The following is a 27,661-nucleotide window of genomic DNA, read 5'->3' as shown; positions in this document are numbered from 1 at the left end:
AGATAGTTTTTTTTTTAGATAAAGACATTATAATTTGTACCTATAAGGAGTAATCATTATATTATGTTATTTACAAATTAATGTTGTCAAAGACCAAAATATTGACTAACGAGACAACGATAGACCATTACGTCATTATATAGCAGGTACCTCGTACCTAAGTCCTAACTTATATGTAACTATAGTCTATATATGTATATATAAGCCATCAGTAGGTAAATAAAAATATATTAATTCTTATTGGTTTTGAACCGAAACGGAATATGACAATTATAATTTATATTTTTCAATTTGCAACAATTATATTACATACAATATACACACGGTGAGTATAAGTGCAAATAACCCATCGTACCTACAATATATTAATATTACCGTATAATAATTATAAAATGCCAAGACGGCGGCGTTTGTATTTAGCGGGTGCATAATTTATATTATTATATATTCATATAGGATGCGTATATTATGTAGTCATATAGGTACCTAGGTATTAGTTTATTACTACATGGACGATGGACATAGGACATTATAATATATGCATCTTTATGTGTCATGTACCTACCTATGTATGCGTTTGTGTGTTTCCAAAACATGGCCGGCTTCGGGTGGATCGCGAACACGGTTTTGCATAATATAAGAAATCATATAATATAATGTACGATTCGCCACCATCACTGATATAATAATATTGTGTATATTAGCTGGTATACACGTCGGCGTCGACTACACTGTGCGATGTCAATGATGTCATCATCATTATAATAAAATGATAAATCGTAATAAATCGCTAATCGAGAACAAGAGTATATATAGGTATGAGTAGGAACAGACGAAGACGGCACCAGAGAGATAGAGAGAGAGACAAAGAGAGGAACAATTTGAACACGACAATAATATATTATTATATCAAATAATAAGACGTCGTCCGTCGTCGTACATTGAGCGCACGCACACACGCTCAAGCGCGCGCACACATACAGACACACACATCATACTCACACATTCGTGTATATAGGGTGTATCCGGAGGATTTTTGACAGTTAAACGTTGGAATAGCATTTAAATAACATGTCATACCTTCCACATACACCCTGTATACACGTGCACGTATATGATACATACATACACTGAGACACACACACACAATCCCTCACTCACCCACCGGTATAAAGACGCATATAATAATATGTACAGCCGTATAGGTACTTATCGCGTGCGCGCGCTCGTGTAATTCGTGTTTATTGCTATTCCCGTCGGTCGGACGGTCCATTTAAAAGTGTATTCTTGACGTGTGTCCCCTTTGCCGATCCGCGCGGGTCAGTTTGATAGCATTTGCCGCGCGCACGCAACGCATCTCACGTCACGACGCGCACCCGGAACGGATTCGAGACGATATTCTATGATATTCAATCAGCCATCGACGATCATAATATAATAATAATATAGTGTATTGGACATAACGTTGTTGTATATTATTATTATTATATATATATATATATATATATATGTACGTTTCGCACGTCGGTCGGCTGCCGGATATCCGTAATAGGTAATATTGTTATATAGCTGTCGCCACCACGCGACAGATTTTGGTTTCACGCGGTCCCTTATTCCTCATCTCCTCGGCGAGAGTAGAGACTCATCGCGGCTCGTCTCCGAGGCGCGATCGTCATTTTGGGTTTTTTCTAAACATTTTTTCGCCAAGCACCGTCCGGGACCCATCGTACGATCTAGTATATAATATATTTACGTCCAGTATACTCAGGTGTAGTGCGCTTACCGGAAGTCGAAAAGTCGTTAACGTCGATCCGCCGCCGTCTTCCAATCACCGTGGACCGCGAACGAGGACTGAAACTCCGCCGCCGCCGTCTCTTGCAGGCCGTAACGTAGTCGTCGCCGGATGATGTTTAGTAAGCACACCGAATATGATTTTTCCGTTGTTGTACACCTATATAATATTATTGCTATGTCATGTGTACTGCTGTTATATATTATATTGCGAGAAGCCGCGGCGACAAACAGCAAAAAAGCCCTTTTCGCGGAGAACGCGTATGCGTGATAGGACTTGTGTACAGTACTTGGGTGTAGTATTATAGGTACTTACCATCCCGCGAGAAGCGTCGGACGGACGGACGCGGCGAAAATGCGCCCATCATGGCCGCGGTACGTCGTTCCCGCCGACCGGCGACCGTCCGCCGCTTTTGTTGGCGCGCGCGGGTTGGCAAAGACGCATAAAATAAATAATGCTCCCGCCAAGGAAGTTGTACCACCGCCGAAACCGTAGAGTTTTCCCCACGATTCCCATCCTCGTATAACATAATATTATAAATTTATAATAATATACAGGTATATAGGTGTTGGTAAATAGTTATATGATAATTAACATGTTAAAATCTCATTAAAATATAGATATGTACATATTGTGTAGTTTATCAATTATCATACGATACAAAATCATTGTCGGACTCGATAAAATAATATATTAGATAGTGTTGTGAAATCATATTGCCGATATGAATACGGGACACGAGTTAGGCACTATCCGTAGGTTCACTCCGTATATTTCACTGGGCTAGTACGGCTTCGAAATTACAATGTTTGAATATTGTAGATATAAAATAACTGCGCAATTCGACGAAATCTCTTCGCGGCATTGCGATATCCCTTGATATTGGTTGTTACCTCTTTGCACACACTGCGATGTTTTTGAAACTGCAGATTATTACATAAAAACATCGGTAACGGTTATCTACTGATTTTTTTTGTTTTTATTCTAAAGGGAATTTAGGGAAACGCAGTTGCGGATTAGGTTTCACCCGCTGCAGCGAGCCGATTTTCTATACGAACATCCCTGTGCAATATGTATATAGTGTATATTTATACATGTTATGACGATTATGATTTGATATAGCTAGTTTAACGCTTATTACTTTCTAAAAAAATATGACATAATCACACATAATTTAAGCTTGATATTTTGCACCCCCTCGCTCAACATATAAGGATTTTAACACCATTAAAAATAAGAAGACAAATACGCTTTATGCAATATATAGGTTGGTACATGTTACGACTATTTCCTAAAACGTTCAGAAGTTTCACTTACCTATATTGCGTACTTATCTATACTTAAACTTTGAACATTATGTAGATATGACGAGTAAATTCATAAAATATCAACTAACAACCCTCCCCCCACGACCCACCAATACACGTATTTTAGATTTTGTCCTATTATATCTAGTTCATTGAATGCGAAAGTGTTCAGATTTCGGGACTAACTCAATGAGTAATGAACATATTTTCAATTTTTTTCTATGCATAATGAATAATGAGTAATGACAAATAATATGTTTCATATTGGATATGCATACCTAGTCTGTTTAGTTGTTTATTAGTAAACAACACTAGCTTTTATATCAAACACAAGCCGATATAGGTATTACACATTTTTATGTTAAATAATTTTAAAGCCAACAACATTTATCTAACATAATCAAAATTGAACAAAGTTTTTCATCATATTAGTAGTGTAGTATTATGTGTAATGTACAATCAATGTCTAACGTCCAATTGCGTTTAATCTAGAAAAAAAAAGCGATGACTAAATAACTGTAATATTTTATGCCTTCGGTTTTTAATACCTACCTACCTAATATATTTTATATAGATTATACTTCTATCGTCGGTCGTCGTGTAAGAAAAAACATGCAAATATAATAAACTTCAACAATAATTATTATCAGATGTTATGTGATACAGCGATATCGATGTATATTATTCGTAAATATAATTGTGAGAATAAGTATTATAATATACGATATTAAAATATTATTGTTCTTTCTATAAACTGTAACAGTAAAAACATTTAAGAATTAGATAATAAAAAATCTTACAAAAAGACTAGCCAAACGATTGTATGAAAATACAACGAATTTCAATACATTTTAAGAGTATGTTGCTCATAACTCATTGAGTCATAACAAAATGTTTGTAAATAAAAATTTAAAAAAAAATCAACTAATTTTCATCAAACGTTTTATTTGTTTTAGTTTATTTTGTTTTGATAATAAACATATTCTAAGTAATATTATGGCTAAGTAAAATGAAAATATTTCTCAAACAACAAGCACTTAATTAAAAACGCATAATTATTTATATTATTTTTATATTTCCGTATTACCTAAATGTACATAGATTAGTATATATGTATACTTGTTGATGTTCATAATTCCATATTGGAAGCCAGAGGTTTTTTTCTTTTATTTTTTGTTCAATATCAGCGTGTTTTCATTGATAAGTTCATTGATAAAAACATACCTTGTAAAACTATACAAGTACATCTTACATACATATAAATGTAATACCTATAACAATTAAAGGATTATGGAACCCGGTGGAGACTGCTGACGTTCATCTGATGCTCTGATTTTTTTACTGATATCATCCCCCAGAAGGAAATCATAAATTCGCCACTGAGGTCTCAATGATGTACTCAAACCGTATATTATATGCTTGAAATTCCACTACGTCCGCATTTAAGATGTTAAAACCAATTTGTTTACAATAAATTATTATTATTAAAATATATAGCTTGTACTTATAACCATCAATTTTTCGACTAAAACATTACATTCACGCTATTGTAGTAATCAATATCCTTCTTTGGGTGGTTATTATAGGCTATAGGATTTATAAGAAATATAAGTATATTCTTAATACAAATGTTGGCGCAATTAAACACAATACCTACTCCATTGCAGTAATATTTCTGATTTTACAAACTGTTTAAATGTGAAATCTTATGCTTGTCTCGCTGCAATTTGGTTAGTTAATACAACAATAATATAATTCATCTAGCAATAATAACGACCATTTGTACCGTAGTAATGTATAGTATTGTGGAAAAGTTCAATCACGATTAATGCGGGTTAACGACGAAAAAAACCCTATAAATGAGAATCTAACGCTTGCGAGTCCAATGAAGAGAGAGTAAAAATATATTCTAAGAATTCGATATCGGCATGCGTCATGTAAAAATGTAATGCAAATTATTAGGCGCGTAATCTGACCTAGAATTTCCTTTGAAACAATATATGTATACCAATAATAATATAATTTATTAAAACCAACTGCCTAACAACAATATTAAAATATATTATGTTATTATTACTGCAGACCGATCATAGGCAGATATTGTGGGGGTGATTTGGGAAGTTCTACCCCCCTCCCCCCCGGAAAGTCAACAAGCTTCTTAGAAGCCGTGTAAGGTTTTAATTTTAAGTCTCTCTATACTACACTTATAGAGGTAAAAATTTCTACCCCCCACACAGATTTTACCAAATATCCGCGCCTATATGAGACCAAGTATCTATGCCCGATAAATAAGGGATGACCGTCGTGGTGTAATGCGTTGATTATGATTTTGTTAGGTAAATTTGTAGTTAAAGTTGCACAGGATTTCGTTTTAAATCATATTACCATATTATAATAATATATGAAATATCTGAAATCATGTGAAATAGCTTAACTATTTTTCATTGAAAAAAATCATCTGTATTTTTAGAACTCATTATTTTAATTACGACAATAGTTATCGAATAAATACATTACATATGATTTTATCATTCAAATTAATATCGATTAAACTTCAAATGTATATATTATAATATTATAATTAACAATAAAATAATAGGTATATTAATATTTAATAGTGGGACGGAGTGGCCGAGCGGATTAAGGCGTCGGTTGCGATGCACACCGGCGCCGGTTCGATGCCAGCCGCGGGTGGCATTTTTCTTCGGACAAGTCACGGTGTCCGGAGAGAAGTTCCGCCATCCTCCACTCGGGCATGGCAGATACCTACAGGTGTCCACTAAAAAATCTGCCAAACCGAAACACACGTGTTTAATATTACAGTACCCTCCTCCACAGTAAAAACCACCCGAAATGGCCTAAGTTGCCGCGGGTTAATTAATGAAAAAAAAATAATATTTAATAATACATTAAGAATATAAAAATTAAAGTAGGTAATACAGTTTTAGTAAATCCGTTAGGTAAACGGTTATTAAAATATAAGATTTTCAATCACTTATCAATGTAGGTGTGTATATTATTAAATTATTTACACGAAATACTTGGGTTGACATTTAAAATGTACTTTATTAGTTTATTAATTATTATAGGTTATATTTGTGAACTTGTCGAATTTTCACTAATGAAGATCAATTGAGTACTAAGGTCCTTACACACTGCAGCTAAGGCAATTATAGGATTAACATTATAATAGGAGTTAATTTTATATTTTATTATTTTTACAACCATTCCATATATTTTGAATAAAATGTTTTGACTAATTAAAAATTTCATAAATGCATATTCCTATTCTTTAAATTTGTTCTACCTATTTACGTAGATATGACATTATATAAATATATATACATACTAGCCTGGAATCTATGGTCATTCGCTGTTTTTAGGGTTGTATTATGGTGGTAGTGGTAGGGTTTTGGAATGGTAAGTTTTTACACGTGAATGTTTGTGTTTGGCAGAATTTTTAAGGGCACCCTTAGGTATATGCCATGCCCGGGTTGAGGATGGCGGCCTTTCTCTCCGGATACCGTGACTGCAGCCCGAAGAAAAATGCCACCCGTAGCCGCGATCGAACCGGCATCGGTGCGCATCGCAACCGACGCCTTAGTCCGCTCGACCACTCCGTCCCCCATAAATATATTATATTGTAATTAATTGATGAAATCAAGGAACAAAATAATCTTAAATTATAATGTTGTGTACTACAGTAGTTAATACTTTACGAGACTTAATAATATATGGTTGATGAATCGTACTCGATGGATTCCGCCACACTCCTATATTTCTGTATGCCAATGAGAAAAAAATCACCTCTAACCTCTAACCTAACCTAACCTAACCTAACCTCACCCTTGTATACAATATAATATTATTATTACACCTATTATAAAATGTCCTTTTTAAAAAACATATTTTCATTATATAACTTTATGTTTACGACTGATTTAGTGTTATTTTAAATTTAAATATTAGCCTACCTAATGGCTAATGTCCTAATGCATTATTTCACATTATTATTACTTGTTATAATCGGTAGGACGAAAAATTCCTATGCGCACAAATATTGGAAAAAGAAATTTAAAAAAAAACGTGTTGATTATATTACTATAGGAACATTTTTCTAACGATGTAAAAATTTTTTTAAACAATGATTGAAGATATGGGGTGGTCTGGACACGTGCCGCAGCTGCTCTTCGTATTATTATTAATCTATTCTATAAGCCAATTTCCGATGGACTCAAACGAATGATGTTTGAACATAAATATTAAATAATACAATATTATATTGTTATCTATATTTAATGGCTGCGCCGATAAGAGAGCATCGCTAAAAACAACAGCTCTTTCGCAGCGTTTTCTACGAACTGTAAAAATGTTCATGTTTAATATCATATTAAAATAATATAGGTACCTACCAACGTCCTATATACTGAACATATATATACCTATAAGCTCTGCACAACATGAATGGCGCTGCGTAAATATTGCAGTGAACGGATTTAAATGCTTGTAATATAATATGAAATCTGTATTTTGGTCGAAGATGTCAATTCGATTAATCGCAATGCAATAATAAAATAGCGTATTTGATAATGCATCATAATATTATATAATAATATATATATATATATTTTATTTTTATTTATTCTTTCAAAAAGTTCCAACTGAGCTCCAAAAAATGGGCTCCACTGAACAGGTTCGTGTGGGGGGAAAGTATATACCCACGCCATCGACTGCTGCTGCACACGCTGCAAGGGATGAAATTATAAGTACCTACCTATACTTTGCCGCCGAATATATATACAAACCCCACGTAGGGGTATATCATCGCCTTCCTTCATCGGCCATCACACCCGCAATCGCTGCGAGCGCCGAACACCTAATTATAGTCGCGAGACACCTGCAGAAGCATCGCCCGTGAAATACCTATTATTGTGTTGCCATTGAACATATTATCATTATATTTTATAATTGTGCAGGATATAATGGCACGGGAGCTATATGGGTACCGTAATAGTTTCATTTTGAATATTTTGCGTTATGACTTTACTGCGGTCGGACATGACTACCCATCCCACGCATGACCGGCAAGGCGGTTGTAGTTAACTTGCACCATTAAAATTGCTTAAAGGAAAATTCTAGGCGATGCGATTTCTAAAAATTGTAAACTGTATGTTACAATCATAAATCATATAGTAATATTTGGGATATTTCGGTGGGAACGACAGATTTCGCAAAGTTTTCGACTTATCGAGGTGGTCAGAGTTGTGAAAGTTTTATACAATATACTGCATTCTATTATAATATTGTTTTATGTTTATCGTACGACGTACGTATGGCGTATATCTATAATTCTATATGGAAATCATTTAATATGATTATATAGAATATAGAATATGTTATTTACGTTACCCATTTATTGATGAATGTTGATTAGTGATTACATAATAGTACTATTATAATACAAAACTATACTTATGTGTATATTATGTTATAATAGAAATATTAATTATATAAATCAGCGATTCTCAGATCGATTGTCGAGACCTATCGGACGACCTATAAGTTCCGTCGACCCATAATATTTGTACACACACACACAAACACACCTCTGCCTGCAGTATATAATATCAGTTGTATTATTATATGTACCTACCTACCTATACTTATACGAATGTGTAGTCGAAAAACGTACGCTAAACACGTGTTCGGTGAGAAAAAAATACCCATTGCCGTTAAACGCGCGCGTTCTCAATAATGATTTTATGTATATTTGTACACAAATTTATTCGTTTTAATATTACGCAGATCACATAATATATAACTCCGTTATATTATAGTTATTAATAACTAAAAGTTAAAAGTTATAGTAGTTAATAATTAATATATTCTGTGGTAATTACACTGCATGTATGAATAATTATTATTTTCTGTGGTAATTACTGCATGTATGATTAATCATTATTGTAATGATATATATTTTGTACCGATCTTTTCAAAAAGTCTGGTATAATATACAGCAGTATACACGGGCACTAGGCATACTGTTATATTAGTGAGTAGGCCGCATACATGCGTTAGGTCAGCAAGCGCAATGACAAGCAATTTTCTATTATTATTATCATTATTATTGTTTAATTGTATCGTTACAATGGTGACGTTATATACATATGCGACAAGTGCTCTTTACATTACAAATTAAAGTTAAATTGCGTCCATTTAGGTGTATGCGCTATTTGCTATTATACCAGTAGCAGTGTGCAGTATTATTCGTATACCTATATAATATACACACATATATATATTATATATATTATTGTAAACGACATGTTTTATTCTTAAATAAAAAAAGTGTACAACAATCGTCAATTTTTTTTATATTCTAAATAATATATATTATTATATATGGCTCGACGATTATATTGAAGTTAATTATTATTTTATTTTTTTTTAACTGAGCCATTAAGCACGTAGTGTAGATTTATCTCATTTGATACCTGCTACATAATGTAGTAATGTGTCTTAATTGTTTGTGTATATAATGTTAATTAATAGTCAATTTTTAGCTAATCGCATTTTATATGCGATTTGAAATCTTTATTTATAACATTTGCGTGGAACGTTCATGAATAATTTATATAACAAACCGTATACATAACCTATCTATTTTATGATTTTGAAAAATAAGCAAAATGTCATTAAGATTTTTTTGGAATTAAACAAAATAATTTAAATATGTCATATACTCTATAGATGCGCTCTGTATAACGTAATTGTTTATAGTAATATTAGAGTTGTTACTTTTTTGTGTTCAAACTAAAAACATTTATTTAAAATATATTATATACATATATTATGTACCTATATGCATGATATATATTTAAATTACTCATTTAAACAATTCAAACGAGATTTTTAATTACTGAATCTATTTACTAACATCACGATACAACTTTTTAAAAAAAAAACTTTTACACATTTACTATATATTATAGTATATAAGATTAATTAAGAAGTTATAAGAAGACCTATATTATGTAGTATACATGAATAATATGGGTATAATATTTTAATACTTACAATTTTTCAAGTTTTTAACGACATGATTACATGAACAAACACTGATGAGCTTACCTAAATTATATTATAATATGTACTTTATACACTTCTATTGATGGTATAATTATTATTAATAACGACGTATTTTACCATACAATTATAATATCGACCTCAGGAATATTGAAATTTTAAACGTTCACTCATTTTTGGGCATATTGTAGGACTCGAATCGTTTTAAATAATATAAGAGAAATTTAAAAATGAAACTAATTATACAGTAATTTGTTTATATTTTAATGATTAATGTATTCCACGCGATTGGCAATCTATAGTTCTTGTGAGTATAAGTACAGATATTTAATAACAGATAATACAATAATAAACTATCACGGTCAATATGTACTATCATCGTACAGGAGGACTTTGGTCTGATAGAATCACTAATCAGAGAAATATCAAAAACACACTCAAACGGTAATAAATATAATGTGGATCAACATATTGTTTCATATTATAAGTACATAATACCCGCCTATATATTGTAATTTTATTATTCGGTTAATTATCGTAAAATAAAATTAAAAACATTTAACAAAACAAAAAACCCGGTACACCTCGTGTGCAATTTTACCATATTTGCTGCAATTACCTATATATGCTTATTACTACAATTTAAAATTGAACTGTTAACTATTTTAGCGTATATAATATTTTACTACCGACTGCTGACGATATTAATTCGATTTTTCTAATATACAATATAATATTATGCAGACGTGGAATATAATATATATATTTTTTATACTAAACGTTTTTATATTATCATGTTTGGAACAAAAATATTATTTCATATTTTATTCAATGAAAAACAATAAATTGCGTATACACACGCGGTCTGCAATGCATATCGGACGTACCTTGTTATCGACACGATTACTCATGTGTATGTATATGTAATATGTATATGTAATACAGAGTGATTTTTGAATAGTAAACAATCATTATCGCGAACATCATTAATTTTTTTAAAACAAATTTCCAATGAGTAGTTAATTAATTGTACCTAAGTTGCAAGTTGCAACTATACTTATCAGTAGGTATTTAAAGTTTTGACGAACGGAATAGTTGGCCAAAACTTTTTAGGGGTACCTACATATCCCACTCCAGGCCTACTCAGCTCTTCTAACATCAAATACTTAGGTAAGTATAATACTAATTAACTAGGTATTTGTTTGGAATTGAATTTTATAGGTAAATCCAAAACATAGAATAGGAAATTAAAAATGCATGATGTTATTTAAAAAAGTTAAAAAGTTAAAATAAATTAAAAGATACAAAATAGTAAAAAATTACAAAAATACTAATAAGTTATAGATTTTCGTATGTTTGAAAATCAAATGTCTTGCGTTAAAAATTCAGTATGCCACAATTATTATAATATACAATAAAATAATAATATCAATTAATAAATTATCACTGCGGCGGTGCCATATTTTCCCGGATATAAATTTGATACTTAATTTAATTCCTGTAGATTATTACAACTATATTATTATAGTATATATACACGTCGTGCGATATCTTATAATAATAATCATAATAATAATATCATATTCAGCTGACAACAGACGTTGACATTGTACATTTTATATTTTTATTTCTGGTAAAAAAAAAATCGGAATACTGCTATCAACGGCTGAATTATCAATTCGAATTATTATCAGAACACAATATATTTATATCCACCGGGTGATTTTTTATGCATGCTCACCCTATTTGTACGCTTGCATGTATCCAAATTCTTATTTTTGGAATTTTTAAATATACTTGAAGGTGTTTTTCAATAATAAGAACCTCTCTTTTCACTTTTAATTATCAAGCAGATATTTTTTTTGAGAATTTAGATGTTTCTAAATTGAAATTAGAGTGAATAATTTTTGAGTTATATAACTTATTTGTGTACCTATTAATTATAATATCTCTATGGTAATGGATTAAGTAGCTAGAGGGCTTAGATAATTTTAAAATGTTGGTAATTTTACTACCGATTTATCAATATAAGTACATAATTTGTAAATATGGTCAAAGTATAATAAATACTACATATTATATATAATATTACATTTACGTTACATTTTTGAAAGTCCATTTTAAGGATTTATGGTCTTTAGGTATACTTTAACATTCTAAAAATCAGAATTTTTATAAATGTACTACTAAAGAAAAAAATGGTAGTGAGCATGCTTAAACAATTGGCATGTATATTATATACTATATAGTTATGTTTATGCATATGACCTACCTATGTAATATGTATATTAAAATGCTGCACGCGTTAATAATGTTGTTATTATCTTTATTAGTCGTGTTGATGATGTGCCGGTTGTAAGGATGTAGATTTTACCTATGTAAAATATGTTGTTGGAAATTTAAATTAATCACCGGGTTTCTTATCATTATTATTATTTTTTAAACCACACGATTAAAATATTTTTCGATTTAAAACCATCGTATATGGTTCGTATACTGGTACATAATATAATATAATAGGTATAGTCGGTATAGGTTCATAATACACTAATACAGCCAGTAAAAGGTCATCTCGTATGGCTTACGGGTAGTGCCATCTCATTATTATTCCGTTTCGTGACCACTTCTACGGTAGATAGGTATGGGTACCTACGATCTACCGGCATATACCACAGCAGCTATATTATAAATTATAAGAACGTAAACATCAAACAAGGCGAGTGTTCAAAAATTAAATCGTTCTAATCTGCAGTGTATTAAATTAATATTGTCTTTCTTTTAATATGATAGGTATATTAACAAAATATATAGTACAATTATAATCAATTATATACAAAGTGCAATTATTTTAACAGCAAACACTAATTATTTGGACAAGTACATTATCAACTAAGCAAACGCCAAAAAACATGGCAAGTATATATTTCATAAGCAAACAGCAATCCTAACACTTATCATAATGTTTAATTTTTATCTACCAATTGTTTGCCGGTTAATGTGAACTCAATATTGCAGTCTGAAACAGAATAATTTTCCAAACATTTTTGTATTATATCAATTAACAGTTATAATAATATTGTTTTTATTTTTTATTTTAAAAAGGGTTTAAAAGTTTAGACGTTCAGATATGAGTATAGGAGGTATAGGGTGAAGCAACGGTGGGTATGCTATAAAGTTGTTATCTTTTATAGTCTACTAAAGTTATTATCTTAACTTCAAATGCCTGAACATTTTTACTTCAGATTAAGAAATTAAAACTATTGATGGCTGTTTAAAAATCAAAAGCCGGTATAGTGCTGCAGAGTTACTATTCAAATTATCAATAGGTACCAATGAAAAAACCTAAGCTACAATGTATGGTTCTTTGATTGTTATAATATACAATTACAAAATCTTAATGTTCTTAATATAAGATATTTTTTACTTTAACTCATTATTTGGTATTGTATTATAATAAGTAATGACATATGCAAATACATACTAAATAAGAATATTTATATAACTTTATCGTAAACTTAACTTAATTGTACGAAGATTTTTATTGTTTAAAAATTAATCGAAAAACGTAATATTGTCCATTTATCAATGATAAAATACCAACTTCATAATTAAACCGTTAAAGTTAAGGTTAAGTTAATTACTTACCTATACTTGGTCTGAACTCTGATTCCACCATAATACTTACCAGCTACTATAATATTATATCGTTGCTTATGGCTGTATCTATGAACTAGGTATATTATAATTATTTTTTTAAACTAATGTATCGTATTATTTATAATACATTTATCTACAAATAGATTGTCTTGATATTACTCATGTTGGTTACTTATATTCATCACACGAGTAATACATTAAAACTATTCCATAAATCCGAGCATACATATCGTAAAGAGTACTGAGTAGCCCAAAACCCCTCCAACAAATATAGAAATAAAAAATAATAATAAATAACAGATAATGAAAGTTTAACTTCACAAGTTTCCCAGTTGCATTTGAAAAGCGTTTTACAAAATTATGTACAAAAAAATCGAATATATGATTGACAGTCGCCTTTGATCGGATCGACACCCTCGTCGATACTGTCGTTCGTGAGATATATTATCATATTATATATTATTCTTTAACGGTAAATTGGCGGTCTTTGCACGATATAACTATATAATATTATGTATATACGCCTAGATGCGATAGTCATGTAGTGTTTTGGCGTAGAGCGTTATTGGTGATATAATTGGGGTCAATAAAATATTAACGTCATGAGGTTAGGTTAATTGTGTATCGGAACTATTTAAATTGTACGATGGCATTTTTCGGTAACGCAATAATTATTATTACTCGTCAATAAATTAAATGATCGTTCAAATCTCTGGTGTAAAATATCCGGGAGCGAAACCGTCTTCAAATATACAATATTTACGATGTTAAATATAATATATTATGCTCATTGCTCATAAGTCATAGCATAAAAATAATATATATTTTAACATCTAATATTTTACTTCAGTAGTGCTACCAATCTCCAACCTCTCTCATGTCTTCGTGTATATTTATATTTATATTTTGTCATTATATTTATAATTTACTTACTATGCTACTATTAGCACCTATATATTGTAAATATTCTATTAAAAAAATAATAAAAAAAAAATAAATAAAACATCTAATATTACAATTTTGGTTTTAATCTTGCATAATATTAGATAAAATTATACGTAAATACGTGCGTTGTCAAGAACGCAACTGTTATCGTAACAAACCGTGTGTAACTCAAAATAGACAATTTTTTTTTAGTTACTTTATATTGAATAATATCATATTCTATGGCTGTGTACAATATAATATTACCTATGTTATAATATGAATACGCTACCGTTTGCAGGCCGTTATCGATTTTCGTCTGTGAACTTTGTACGATAATATAATATAATAATAAATTATAATAGATCGTTTATCCGTGCATATCGACAATTTTCATGGCCCATGCCTACGCATAAGCATTTTAATCGATTTAAATAATATCGTATTTAGCGAAGAGAACAATCGAATCTACTGTCCGAGAAATCGATGTTATTTTGATAATATTTTATTGTATTATTCTGCATGACTGCAGAATCGTAAAACGTATATCTGCGCGTTATGGGCGTTTTATCACACCGCGTTGACGTCTGGACCAAGAGAACAACGCAATCGCATAATATTATTATTATAATATTATAGCAGGCTGGTAGCTAATGAATCGATAACATTTACTCAAATTTCTTGGGAACGGCAAAAAAAAAATAAAAAATAATAATAAGATAATAATATTTTTGTATAATAATAATAATAATAATATGTCGAACGCGCGCCGCGTGTGCGTGTTATTGACGGGGTAAAAAAAATAATATATAAATCGTTACGGCGAAAACCGCATACCTACATTAAAATTATTATGTACAGGGTAATTTTTATCTCACATGTAAAACTATGAACATGTATTATATTGTGTTGATGCGTTAATGTATAATATCATTATCATAATATAGTGTAGCAAAACTTCGTGATGTAATTGAATATCGAGCACAGTGTTTAGCTGCGATGATGAAATTCGGATTGGCAGCTGTTAAGTCTATAGCCTATAACCCCGGTCCGATCGTCTAGAGCATAAAACATCTGAAAAAAAATTAAAATCTGGACCCTGGATACTATTATAGGTAATATTATTTATAGTCAACGGGTCTGTATATGGAAATTAGGGACTTTAAAATCCAATTGGAAAAACGGAAGAGTCGAATGGTTATCTCGTCAAATAACGATCACACCTTAGTAAGTACGTCATAATATAATACAAAAGAAGCGCAACATCACATTATCCATCGTATTGTAACATTAAGAGCAACTGTGTATAATACACCGGTTTACGTCACCATCGTTTAGACGAGGCCTCAATGGCGTAATTGTATAATAATAATATGATGGGTCTCGCGGGTTATGGTAGAGTTGGGTCGGGTGAGAATATTATTATAATATTATAATATTTATACTTATATTTATATTTATACTATTGGTAATAGTATAATTTTTTTTAAATATTAACGAAAAAATGTTGCGGTTTAATCGCGTCGGACTTGCGACCATCGTCGTCTGTCGAAGATTTTAATTTATTTTGTACTATTATATTTAGTACAAAATATGTATAATACGCAATAAATAAAATGCACATTATATTGTGTCTATAATTATTATTTATTAATTACTACGCATCGTTCAAAATATTACTTAGTACATATTGATATTATATTATACACGTCATGCCAAATTATCACATATTTTTTAAGTTATACCACGGAATACTATAAAGGATCTGAAAAAAAACACGCGCGACTAAATTCGTTTTTTGAACGTGTACCTAACCTTTAAATGAGGAAAAAACGGTTTTTTTTTGGTATATAAATTAAATATTATATAATACTTATTTATATTATTACTAAGAGAGTTAAAAAAAAAAAATCCTTTAATAAAATATATATGTCCACTTTCGGTGCCAAAAGCCGCGATTCAAAGTTAACGCGAACAGAAAAAAATTGATCGCGGAGGGGGCGACCATATCCCACCTCGCGCTCACTCGGACACACACACACACACACACACACACACACACACACACACACACACGCACACACCCACGTTAGTGTATACTATACGAGCGCGCTACATCGGACACGATGATTGTCGATAAGAATATTGTACGCTGCACACGGCCGTAGTATAGTTGCCGTGCGCGTAACGAGCGAGTTTGCGACGCCCGCGTCGCGTGTGTGCAGTATATACCAGTACACATCGTAATAATATTCCGTATTATTTGACCCCCCACCCTTCCGCCCCTCCCCGTACGTCTGCCGAGTGTCAAATCGATCAGTACGAATTTAAATCGAAAAAAAATTCTCTACTCGATCGCCGCACACCTACCGTTTCCACATCGTCGTCTTGTTATATACACACGCGCACACATATAATATAATATTGTTAAACTATTATTAACAGTCGCGCGGCCACGGTCGTTGTTGCAGGGATGCAGGGAGCGGTGTAATAATAATTATCGTAGCTGCAGCCCAGTCCGTCAGTCCGCCAGCCGTCGCACTACGCGTCTGAAACGAGCGGAAACCGCCGCGACGACAATAATCTAGTCGACGGCGATCGATACATTTCGCATTCGTCCGACGGGACAAGAGCGGTCGTCGTCCGGGTGGAACCCCGCACCGGAACCGGGTACGAACCCACAAGCGTGCACCGAAACACCGCGATCATGAACTGGTTGCACATGTTCATCGTGACGGCCGTGTCCACGATCGCCATGAGCAGCAGTAGTGGCTCGTACATACTGGAGGACACGCCGCTCCACTGTTCGGTGCGCCGGAGCATATCGCCGTGCACGTGCAGCTACTTCACCGGCATGGTCCGGCCCAAGATCATGGTCATCTGCCAGAAGATGGTGTCGTTCGAGAGCGTCATCGGCGCGCTCCAGAACAAGTTCGACGCGGTGTTCGACTACGTGCTCAACATCGAGTACTCGGAACTCCACGACCTGGACACGAGGCGGTTCAACGAGCTGGGCTTCCCGATAGTCGACCTCAAGCTCACCAAAAACAACCTCAGGTAATTATTGTGTAGTACTCATGTACAATATATGTCAAGATACAATATGCGTATATATAATTATGATATAGTACCAATGTATAGGTCAAGCCTGGGCAAGTTAATGATAATTGTTAATTGAGTTAAGTTAAGTTGATAGAAACATTTTAAAAGACTTAAAGTTAATAGTTATCCTAATTTTTTTTTAACTCAGTTAAGTCAAAAGATACATGGAAGCTTACAATTAAATTACTAAATCAAGTTAAGTTATTTATTTTTTTTTTTTTTAATAAATAAATAGCCAGTAATATAGTTTGAAATAATAAACAGTAAATGTTTATACAATATATTGTATCATCAATAATAATATTAATTATATTTATTATTTCATTATTTATAAATTAACGTAACTTGGATTTGATTAAAAGTAACTCGTTATTTATTAAGTTTATTTCAATAAAAGTTAAGTTAAAAATAAAGTTAATGAATATTAAATTTTAAAAAGTAAAAAAGTAAAAATTAGCTTAAATTTTAACTAATCTTTAACTTTTTAACTATTGTTTATGCCCTGGCTTGGTATAGGTACATAAGATTTAAAGCCTCGTTGTACGCAGGAGTGGATTAATGGGAGGGGGGGGGGAGTCGTGCCTGCCCTCGTGTTCATAAAATTGTACAGTACCTATTAATTGTATGATATTATAAATACCAGGGATGAACTATAAAATTAATTGTAGTTTTGTACTAGAATAATAGGAATATTTCATTAGCAGTTTCGCAATTGTTTTGGCAGTATTATGTGTACATGCCGAACGGCAATCAATCGTTGTCAAAAGTCTTAATCCGGCCTGGGTTAAATTTGACACATTCTCCTGTTGCTGCTCCGGACTGGAGGATTCGACTGAAATAATTCAACAACAAGAGATCGCGTCGAATCCTCCAAACATGCCCTGTATGCGCGTATTTCCGGTGTCGTTACGTGTTAGCCATTTTCGGTGTCGTTTTTAAAAAATTTTAAGACAGCCGTTTTCGGCGAACATGATAACTTTTGGGTATATATTATGTAGGTACGTAGAGCTATTTCCGATTTCTGTGCAAAAACATTTGAAGATTTTTATATTTTAACGTTTTGTCGTTGTATGACATAAGGAATAAAGTAAATAGTAGTTAACGAGGAATTAACAATTTGTATTATGCCCATCAAAACTTAAAACATTGATAATTTATCTTAATAGCTAAAAAGAAAAACAATTTTCACTCGTCATAAGTCCATTTTAATTACATACAATGTTAGTAGATCAGTAATTTTATATTCAAATCAGTTCAGATTAAACAAATTAAAATTCAAACACCATATAGGTAGTTATAAAGCTTTAAGAATTGGAAAAATTTAAAACAGCTGTATTGTAAAATTTGTCATTAGTGTAATACAAATGTTGACCGTTTTATAGACAATCGATAAAAATTGTTTATCATATACCTACAATATTTTATTGTCTATGTAATTTTTTTATTTTCAATCTTTTAAATTTTTTTCCTGAAATTGTCTGATTTATTATTATGGCACCTCTTCAAAATGAAGAACCAAAGATAAATCCACAATCGTCGAAAACAAAACCCACTTCAAAAATAGCACGACACCGTGTAAAGTACCTATATATACGCGGATGGAAGTGTTTAAGATTTTGATCGTAGTGTAAATGTGCAGAGATAGGATAGGAAAGGTATATGATAGGATGTAGATGAATGACGAAAATTAGGATTTTTGTAATCTGAAAATGTGATTGTAAAATGCTCGAGTTCAGCCTGTAAAACTATAGAATACTTGATGGAGATCGGTAGTTTGACTTTCATTCAATAAACTAGACTTTTTGTTTGTTCATGAAATCAAAAATGTAGAGTTTAAGTGAAATAAAAAACCTATGAATTATAAAGATCATTGTGGATTTCCTCTACGCGTGGTAATAGTAATAATCTTTCAAAACCATGTCAAATATTTATTGGGAAACAATAATTAATGACTGGTGCAATTACCACGGTAATAGATGCTATGGACTCTTTATAAATATTGTTTATATTTTATAATATTATTTCGCAAGCCTCTCTAGTCCCATTTCCAGAAGCTCATCGTTTGATATTCTATAATATAATATTATACTGCGTGAAAATTCGACCCCAGTTGCGATGTAGCTGGTATATCAGATTTCGTATAGTGACTGTGAAACTTCCTCGAAGATGTTTATATCAATATGTCAGACGAGCTGTTCTCTATTTCTCCACCATGAAACGCGCGTGGTTCGCATGAGTAAAAGCTCCGTGTGTTTGGTTTGCTCTTTGATGAAAACGATTTTTTCTGATTTTATCGAATCATGAAAACGGTAGGTAATTGCCCTGTATACACGCCGTTCCGTGAGTCTGAAATTAAAGAGACATGCCGATTAATTAAAATAGTGTGTAAGTTTTGAATGTATAGTTTTAAAATATAATCGAATAATTTTTTACCGAACTGAAATCGCATCGCTTCGATTTTTCACATTCGATATTAGCAGATACCGCAGCTACTTAAAATCATAAAATAATTAATAGAAATCATCAAATTCATATTATATATGCTTGCAAATAATCTCGTCATTGATCAATCGTAAAACTCGAACGAATAAAAATCGTATCACATATTTTGGTTTTCGTCACCGTTCGAATATTATTGACGAGCAAGTCAAACTGTTATTGTTACATACTATTATATAATATAGAGTGTTTGTCTGTTTATTACGTTGAATTTTTAATTCATGATCATTTTATTTTGATATTACTGTGTATGTGGGTAAATGTACGACGCGTTAGGGTATTGGCTATGACGATCGGAATAATTCATTATCTATTATTGTTTCGTAAAAAAACAATAACATCTGCACAGCTTCAATGCGGTCATACACGACATGTAATTTTACATAATTATTACAATATTATGTTCGATTTAAATTTTATCGAGATAAATATTGCTCCGGCAAACCGAATAGACGCGAGAGTTGCGTAAATGTAAATGTAAAGGTTAGGTATGGGTGTATACTGTTGTTATCATAATAATATTATAGAGCGTAGACCGTATAATAGTTATAATACCCATGCTTAATATTATATTATATTGCACCGAGGTTGTGTAAATTTTCTACATAAAAAAAATCAAGTTACGATACTTAGGTACAACGGCATAATATTTTGTTTTACGGAAGGTCATGGACACGCCGAGTATAGTGTTCTCCCGACGTTTCGCACCTAAATATCGTATAGATTTCGTGCCGGTAAACTGCGAAAACCGAATTTCGTCTGAACGAAGAGCTTTACTCGACGTGGTTAATAAATATTCAAAACACTGTTCAGCATCAGACGTTCCATATAAATTGACTCGTTACGATCATTATTATTATTATGTCATTGCAAGTGGCGACGGCGCAGGGATATTACTATTAATTTATCATATTGTTATAATCATCGTACAACTGTATATACCTACCTAATAATTATTATATTACGTGTGACTTTGTTCAACTCTGTAGCACGCTACCGGACGAGGCTTTCATCGGTATGAATAGGATACGGATCCTGTACTTGTCGGACAACAGGCTCTGTGCGGTGCCCACTCAGATATTCAAACACATGCCCAGTATTGAGGTGTTGGACTTGGCCAGGAACTCCATACACAGCGTTGCGTCTGGAGACTTCCAAGTACGTCGCAAATATTTTGTTATTACATCTCCAAACTATCAAACGTATATACCCGTAACATAATATTATACCGTATGGTAAATAGGGTGTACGGAAAAAGTGATGTTGTTGCGCATGCGCGAAATTCAGGAGTTAAACAACAATTGTAAGTTAAATGAATCTATGATCAAATAGTTCAGATTCCATGTCCCGCAAACAGAATAGGGTACTGAGTAATAGTAATTGTTAGTACTGAAGTAATTTATGTACCTAACCCAGTTATAGAGTGTACGATTCTGTTTTTGTGGACACACGGTATACTGTCGAGTAGTTGAACGTAAAAATAAAATATGTTTTTTCTAGTAGTCGTTTATGTTATTGTGATATTACTTATTAGGTACATTATATTTTATTATTGTAATAATATTATGATTTTATAATAATAATATATTATGTAAAGTCGCGCGTTTTCCTGGCGGGCTCGGCTCATCTATTACAGGAGAGCGCGTGTATCGAACAGGAAGTGACGCCAGCTGTAATCCTTCACCCTGCGGTGATTAAACGCAATCGTCCGTCGACAGACTCGCGATAAAAACGTTGTGAATGTGAAATCGTATTTTTCGTTATTGTACCATAATATTGCACTATTGTCTATTATAGTAAAAAAAAAAAACAAATATTGTAATAATAATTATTCGAAACGCCTATCATCATCAATCTTGCGTAATTAATATTCTCAATGACATTCACATTCACGTGTATATGTGTTATAACATGTACTTTACGCGGATATAAATGGAATATTTTTCAAAATATTTTTGCACTATTTAAAAACATTTGAAATTTTTCATTTTTTTTTTTCTATAAATTTCGTTTAAACAATTTATGATTGGTCAATAATATATCTTGAAAATATAATACAAAATCCCACATAAGTTGTCCTTTAACATTTATTTAAATTTTAAACATATAAAAAAATTCATAGACACCATTTTTAATAAACGGTTGTAGTTTACATATTGTTAAAATTACGAATATTTAAAAATTATTTTTAATTCAAAAATCAAAAAAATGTAAAACTAACACTTGAAAAATTATAATTTTCTACATATTTATCTGCAAAATAACTTTTCAAATTTTCGTGGTTTTGTAAACATTTGAACTTCAAACGTCTAAATAAAAAAAAAACATTCTGGAATAAACCTAATAAAATGTAATAACATTTTTAGAGTCTATCGTTGATGAACACGTTCGTGATGGCCACAAACAATTTGACCGATATAACGAATGGATCGTTCCCCACGACGTTGAGAAAAGTCCAATTGGCCGCCAACAACCTGACGGAATTAAATGGAAATTTGAGGTAAACTACGTCGCGGCAGTAATTCGAAAGTCTGATTGCGCCGTGAGCTCTCGAAAGTTACATATTAGTACATTACCAATATTATAATTTAGCTCAGCTTGTTTTGTTCCTCTATCGCATCAATAATAATATTTTTCAACCGTACCCAGGGCAAAGTCCGTTTGTTATAATAAATTGAATATTATAATATTATATTATAGTAGTAATACGTGTTATGACTAACACGCGTAAAACCCATATTCTATAGTACCTATGTACGATAAAACAATCAATTTGAAATTGTATTTCGTTAGTTGTTATAATGATATTTGTGAGCCCATTTCGTGTATGATGTACATATGTATATACAGTTATATTATGTTATATAATGAATAATTATCACTTATATAATATATATGTTAAAAGTACGAATAGTGGTAAAACCTAGGTGTCGGGCATTTACCGATTGATTTCGGTAAAACCTAGGATACACAAAATAGTTTAGCCAAACCCCGAATGACTTTTGTAGTTTGGACTTTTACAAACGAAATTTGGTAAATCTTAGGATAAACAATCAGTGTTAGTAAAAGTCCAAAATTGTTTACCAATTGTGTGATATTTTTTATGCTGAATGTTAATAATGTTAATAGTGTTTTATATTCAATATGTCACTCAAAGATCGGTCCAAACTACAAAAGTCATTCGGGGTTTGGCTAAACTATTTTGTGTATCCTAGGTTTTACCGGAATCAATCGATAAATGTCCGAAATTCGGACATTTACCATCAGCAGTCAGAAAAACCTAGAATTTACCGGTAAATCCTAGGTTTTACCGCTATTCGTACTTTTACCGTAACACATACAATAGTTTCGAGCTTACGTGCGCGTCATATTATGTATTTATTATATATTTTCTTTTTTGAACGCAGTTGGTTATGATATCTGTTAATATTTTGTTAGAAACCAAAAAGAACTGGAATGGCTGTACTTATCTAACAACCGAATAAAAAATCTTGACGGAGAATTACCAATCGACAACGACAGACTCATAGTCTTGGACGTGTCCAAGAACAGGTTAACTCATTTGCCACCAGAACTCAACTGTCTCAAGGCGCTGAGGTATTTTTACTGCTCGTTTAATCAGTTGACCGGTCTGAACAAAACGCTGTCCAAGTCGAAAAAATTGGTTTGGCTTGAGCTCACCGGCAACAAGATACAAGAGGTATGCGTGTGGAGTTTACTGAAAACCATTGTCAGAAATCATAATTGAGGAGGGGGGAGCTCATAAAATCATACTTCATATCCACTAAAAAGAAAAATATAAATCCTTCTTTTCTCTTTATGAATATGAATGGCGATGGATACTTTAAATAATTTATTAAATACTTATAAAAATCGTTAATGTTTTGACCAAAAACAAGAACCGCTGGCGTACCTATACGCCATACAATAACCACCCTCAGTTGTTATTTAAAAAATACTTTGAAAAACCCACCAACCTACTCGATGTAGGATTATTCAATACAGTTATATCCTTGTAACCTATATTATAAAAAAAAAAAATAATAAAAAGTTGTCTGTATTATATGTTATGGAATTGTATAAATTATTTTTCGTGTGCATTTGGGGATCTAAAATTGTAGCCCTTCCCCTCCTAATATAATTGTTTTTGGTTTTCGCCTATGCAGAAAATATAATATACTGTAGGTGCAGGGCAAGCAGTTCATAATTAATATAATATAATATCGTCATTAATTGTATAACGTTCGCAGTTGGCGTCCGATGAATTCGAAGAAGCATCGATGATCGAAGTGTTAGAACTGAGCAACAACTGCATCAAACACTTGAACAAATCGCTGTTGCCACTCACTCAACTGTCCGAGATCAATTTTTCGTACAATAAACTCACCGAATTCTCGTTGGCCGAAATCAAGGGATTGAAGGAACTCAAGTTGGTTGACTTGTCGCACAATACGATTTCCAAACTCAGTGGCCACTCTGAGGTAATATATTATCATAAAATATCTATGGCACAGTTAACGTGTGACTATGCGTAGTGATATGTGCAGTACAATTTAGGAATAATAAATTATAATAATATAATATTGGTTTTCATGCTTTACTCTAGATTATAAGTGAACCAGTGACTGGAATCGAACACTTGAAGTTGGACCACAACGAGTTGGAGTCGCTCGGTGGGTCGTTGATAGGTATCAAAACACTTGTAAAACTGAATATCAGTCATAATAAATTCACCGACATATCGCCGTACGACCTGACCGGATTAAGTTTAAAAATCCTAGACGTATCTCACAATTTGTTGCACATACTCCCAGACTCGTCTCAGGTAATTGCTCAAAAGACGTCATAAACCGCGTGTAACGATTAAGTGGATCGGAATACGCGATTCTCTGTCTTTGTCTAACACAGGTGGAGCATAGAATTTAGACGTTTTTTCATTTCAACGCATCGATTGATCTACTGAAGCGATAAGAAAAAACAGACTTAAATTTGTCGTCAAGTCTACTTGAGATTGACTTTCCCAGATTTTTTATTTTAACTGCCTACTCCAAAAATTTTAATATTCCATTTCATTTTTTAGTACGAATTTATTTAGAATTTAGGGGGATAAAATAAAAAATGTGGGAAAGTCGATTTAAAGTAGTCATGGCGACAAATTCAAATCTATTTTTAGAATTTTTATCACTTCACTAGATCAATCGGTACGTCGGAATGAAACCACGTCTATACTCCTATGTCCCACGTGTGTTAGACAAAGACAGAAAATCACCTCTTCCAATCGTCTTAACAGTATATAATAGTATCGTTAGGGGCGCAATAATTTTCCAGTAAATGGCCTACTATGTTTTTTTATTTTTGTCTCGTAGATTAATCTGCCGGCTCTCGAGACGTTAGTAGCATCGTACAACGTTTTAACTGGGTTGTCGAAAGACTTCCAAGGATATCCCGTGCTTTGCCACGCCGATCTCGAGTTTAACAACATAATGACCATCCAGGAAGAGCTGGTTGAAATGACCCAATGCAAATTGCACGGAGTGAACAGCACGTTGAGAATATACTTGGAAGGTAAGACGATTGGCGGTAAAATATTTTTATCAAAATACGAGTTTGTTTACACGTATGAACTCGGCACGCGTCTTGAACCGATTATACCGGACAAACACACTCATTATTTCGAAAATGATTTAAAGTTTTTTAAATATCTTAATAAGAATATAACTATAATTTTTCACAGACAATAATATTATGTTTATATATTTCTGATGTTCAGCAACGAACTCGTGAGTTAATCACATAATAGCATTAAAAGTTAAGACGAGCGAAGTGGAGTGGCACTGCAGCTGCAGGGTTCCCCTTAAAGGGAAGGCGCACTACCCCACTCGTCAAAGCTTAAAATATTATATGCCCGTTTGAAATTCATATTTTCCTCGAGATCCTCAATAAAAACATTATGTATAGGAATATTAAATTCAAGACGTTTAAATATTATGACGTCAAAAGCATACCTAAAAACTTAAAACCGTCTATTTTCAAATAGTTTACACATTTCCGAGACGATTTGTGTTTTCGAACGAATCGACTGCCCGTGTTTAGTTCTTTCAATAATATAATTTATTACAATAATGTTGTACCACAATATATTAATGAAATGAACATCGACAGGCAACCCAGTGCTGTGCGACGACAACACGAAAATCATAACGAAGGCGATGGAGTTGAATCACAACGCGGAAGTCAGCGGCGCCTCCAAGTGCATTCCCGTCACAAATGACATAAAGACATCTAACTTGACCGCGATCGACCAGTCCCCAATCACCGTGATCGTGACCTGACGGTGACCATATCGTCGACTATACGCGTATTATATCTTCGAATTAATATATTATTATATTATTATGTTTCCGTGTTAATATTATAATTATTATTTATATATATATATACAATTTCTTTATTAATTGTTTTTACTTCTCTGTTGATTATAATATACTATTTTATTTTAATAATTTTTCTCGTCGTCTCTCGGACCACCAATACTATAATATAATATTACGTGAACAATACGCGTGCGTCTCACTGTCGTAACAAACCTTACAACGCCTAAAGGTTTTAGGTACACACACATATATATATATATATTATGATTGTTATAGATACCTACTTTTGTAAACGAAGCGTAACGTATATATTATATGCTCTGTTCACGCACAGTCGTCTAGTCTAGCTTGTATCGCGACTTTATATTATAATAATATTTTTATGATATATATAATGTATAACGATAATAGTCTTACTAATAACAATATTGTATATTATTAGAGTATTATTATTATCATTCTTATCGTCATCTCCATCGTAATTATTATACTGTTAAAGAATAATATATATATATAGTATAGCGTTGAGAGGGCTTGGATCGTATATATAGTATATATTATTATGTATATTATATATATTATATAGTACGTGTTTTGATTATTATTATTATAATTATTATTTTTTCACCTTTTCCTGTAAGGTGGGGTGTTCTTATAATATTGTGTCACTCCGCTTGGAAGTTTATAAAAAAAAAAAATTGTTAGCGACCGTAAAATAATGTACTGCAGTGTTATTATTACATATTATGATATGACCAATATTTGTTGGTGCGAAATCAAAATTTCAAGATATAACCTTAGATTTTACAACTACCTATTGTTTTATATAAATGTATGTGATGGCTACTTTTTTCATTTTAGTGTTTATAATTGTTTTTTTTTCTATATACATAAACTAATAAAATAAAGTTAAACTTTCA

At 32.1% G+C, this 27,661-nt stretch overlaps 1 protein-coding gene across 2 annotated transcripts; it reads left to right on the top strand.

The window, feature by feature from the left end:
* Positions 1–1,266: 1,266 nt before the first annotated feature.
* On the top strand, positions 1,267–27,661 carry LOC132939435 (leucine-rich repeats and immunoglobulin-like domains protein 1). 2 transcript variants are annotated; one of them, XM_061006594.1, is made up of 9 exons: positions 1,267–1,913; positions 17,238–17,823; positions 21,357–21,525; positions 22,734–22,867; positions 23,806–24,067; positions 24,618–24,848; positions 24,974–25,192; positions 25,734–25,932; positions 26,530–27,661. In XM_061006594.1, exons 2-9 carry the CDS (start codon positions 17,474–17,476, stop codon positions 26,697–26,699), a joined length of 1,734 nt encoding a protein of 577 aa, XP_060862577.1. In that variant the 5' UTR covers positions 1,267–1,913; positions 17,238–17,473; the 3' UTR covers positions 26,700–27,661. The 2 variants fall into 2 exon arrangements, with proteins under 2 accessions (XP_060862577.1, XP_060862578.1); XM_061006595.1 differs by lacking the exon at positions 1,267–1,913 and having other exon boundaries at positions 16,914–17,823.

The sequence above is a fragment of the Metopolophium dirhodum genome, chromosome 2, assembly GCF_019925205.1.
Source record: "Metopolophium dirhodum isolate CAU chromosome 2, ASM1992520v1, whole genome shotgun sequence".
NCBI lineage: Eukaryota > Metazoa > Arthropoda > Insecta > Hemiptera > Aphididae > Metopolophium > Metopolophium dirhodum.
This window is presented reverse-complemented; position numbering and strand designations above follow the sequence as displayed.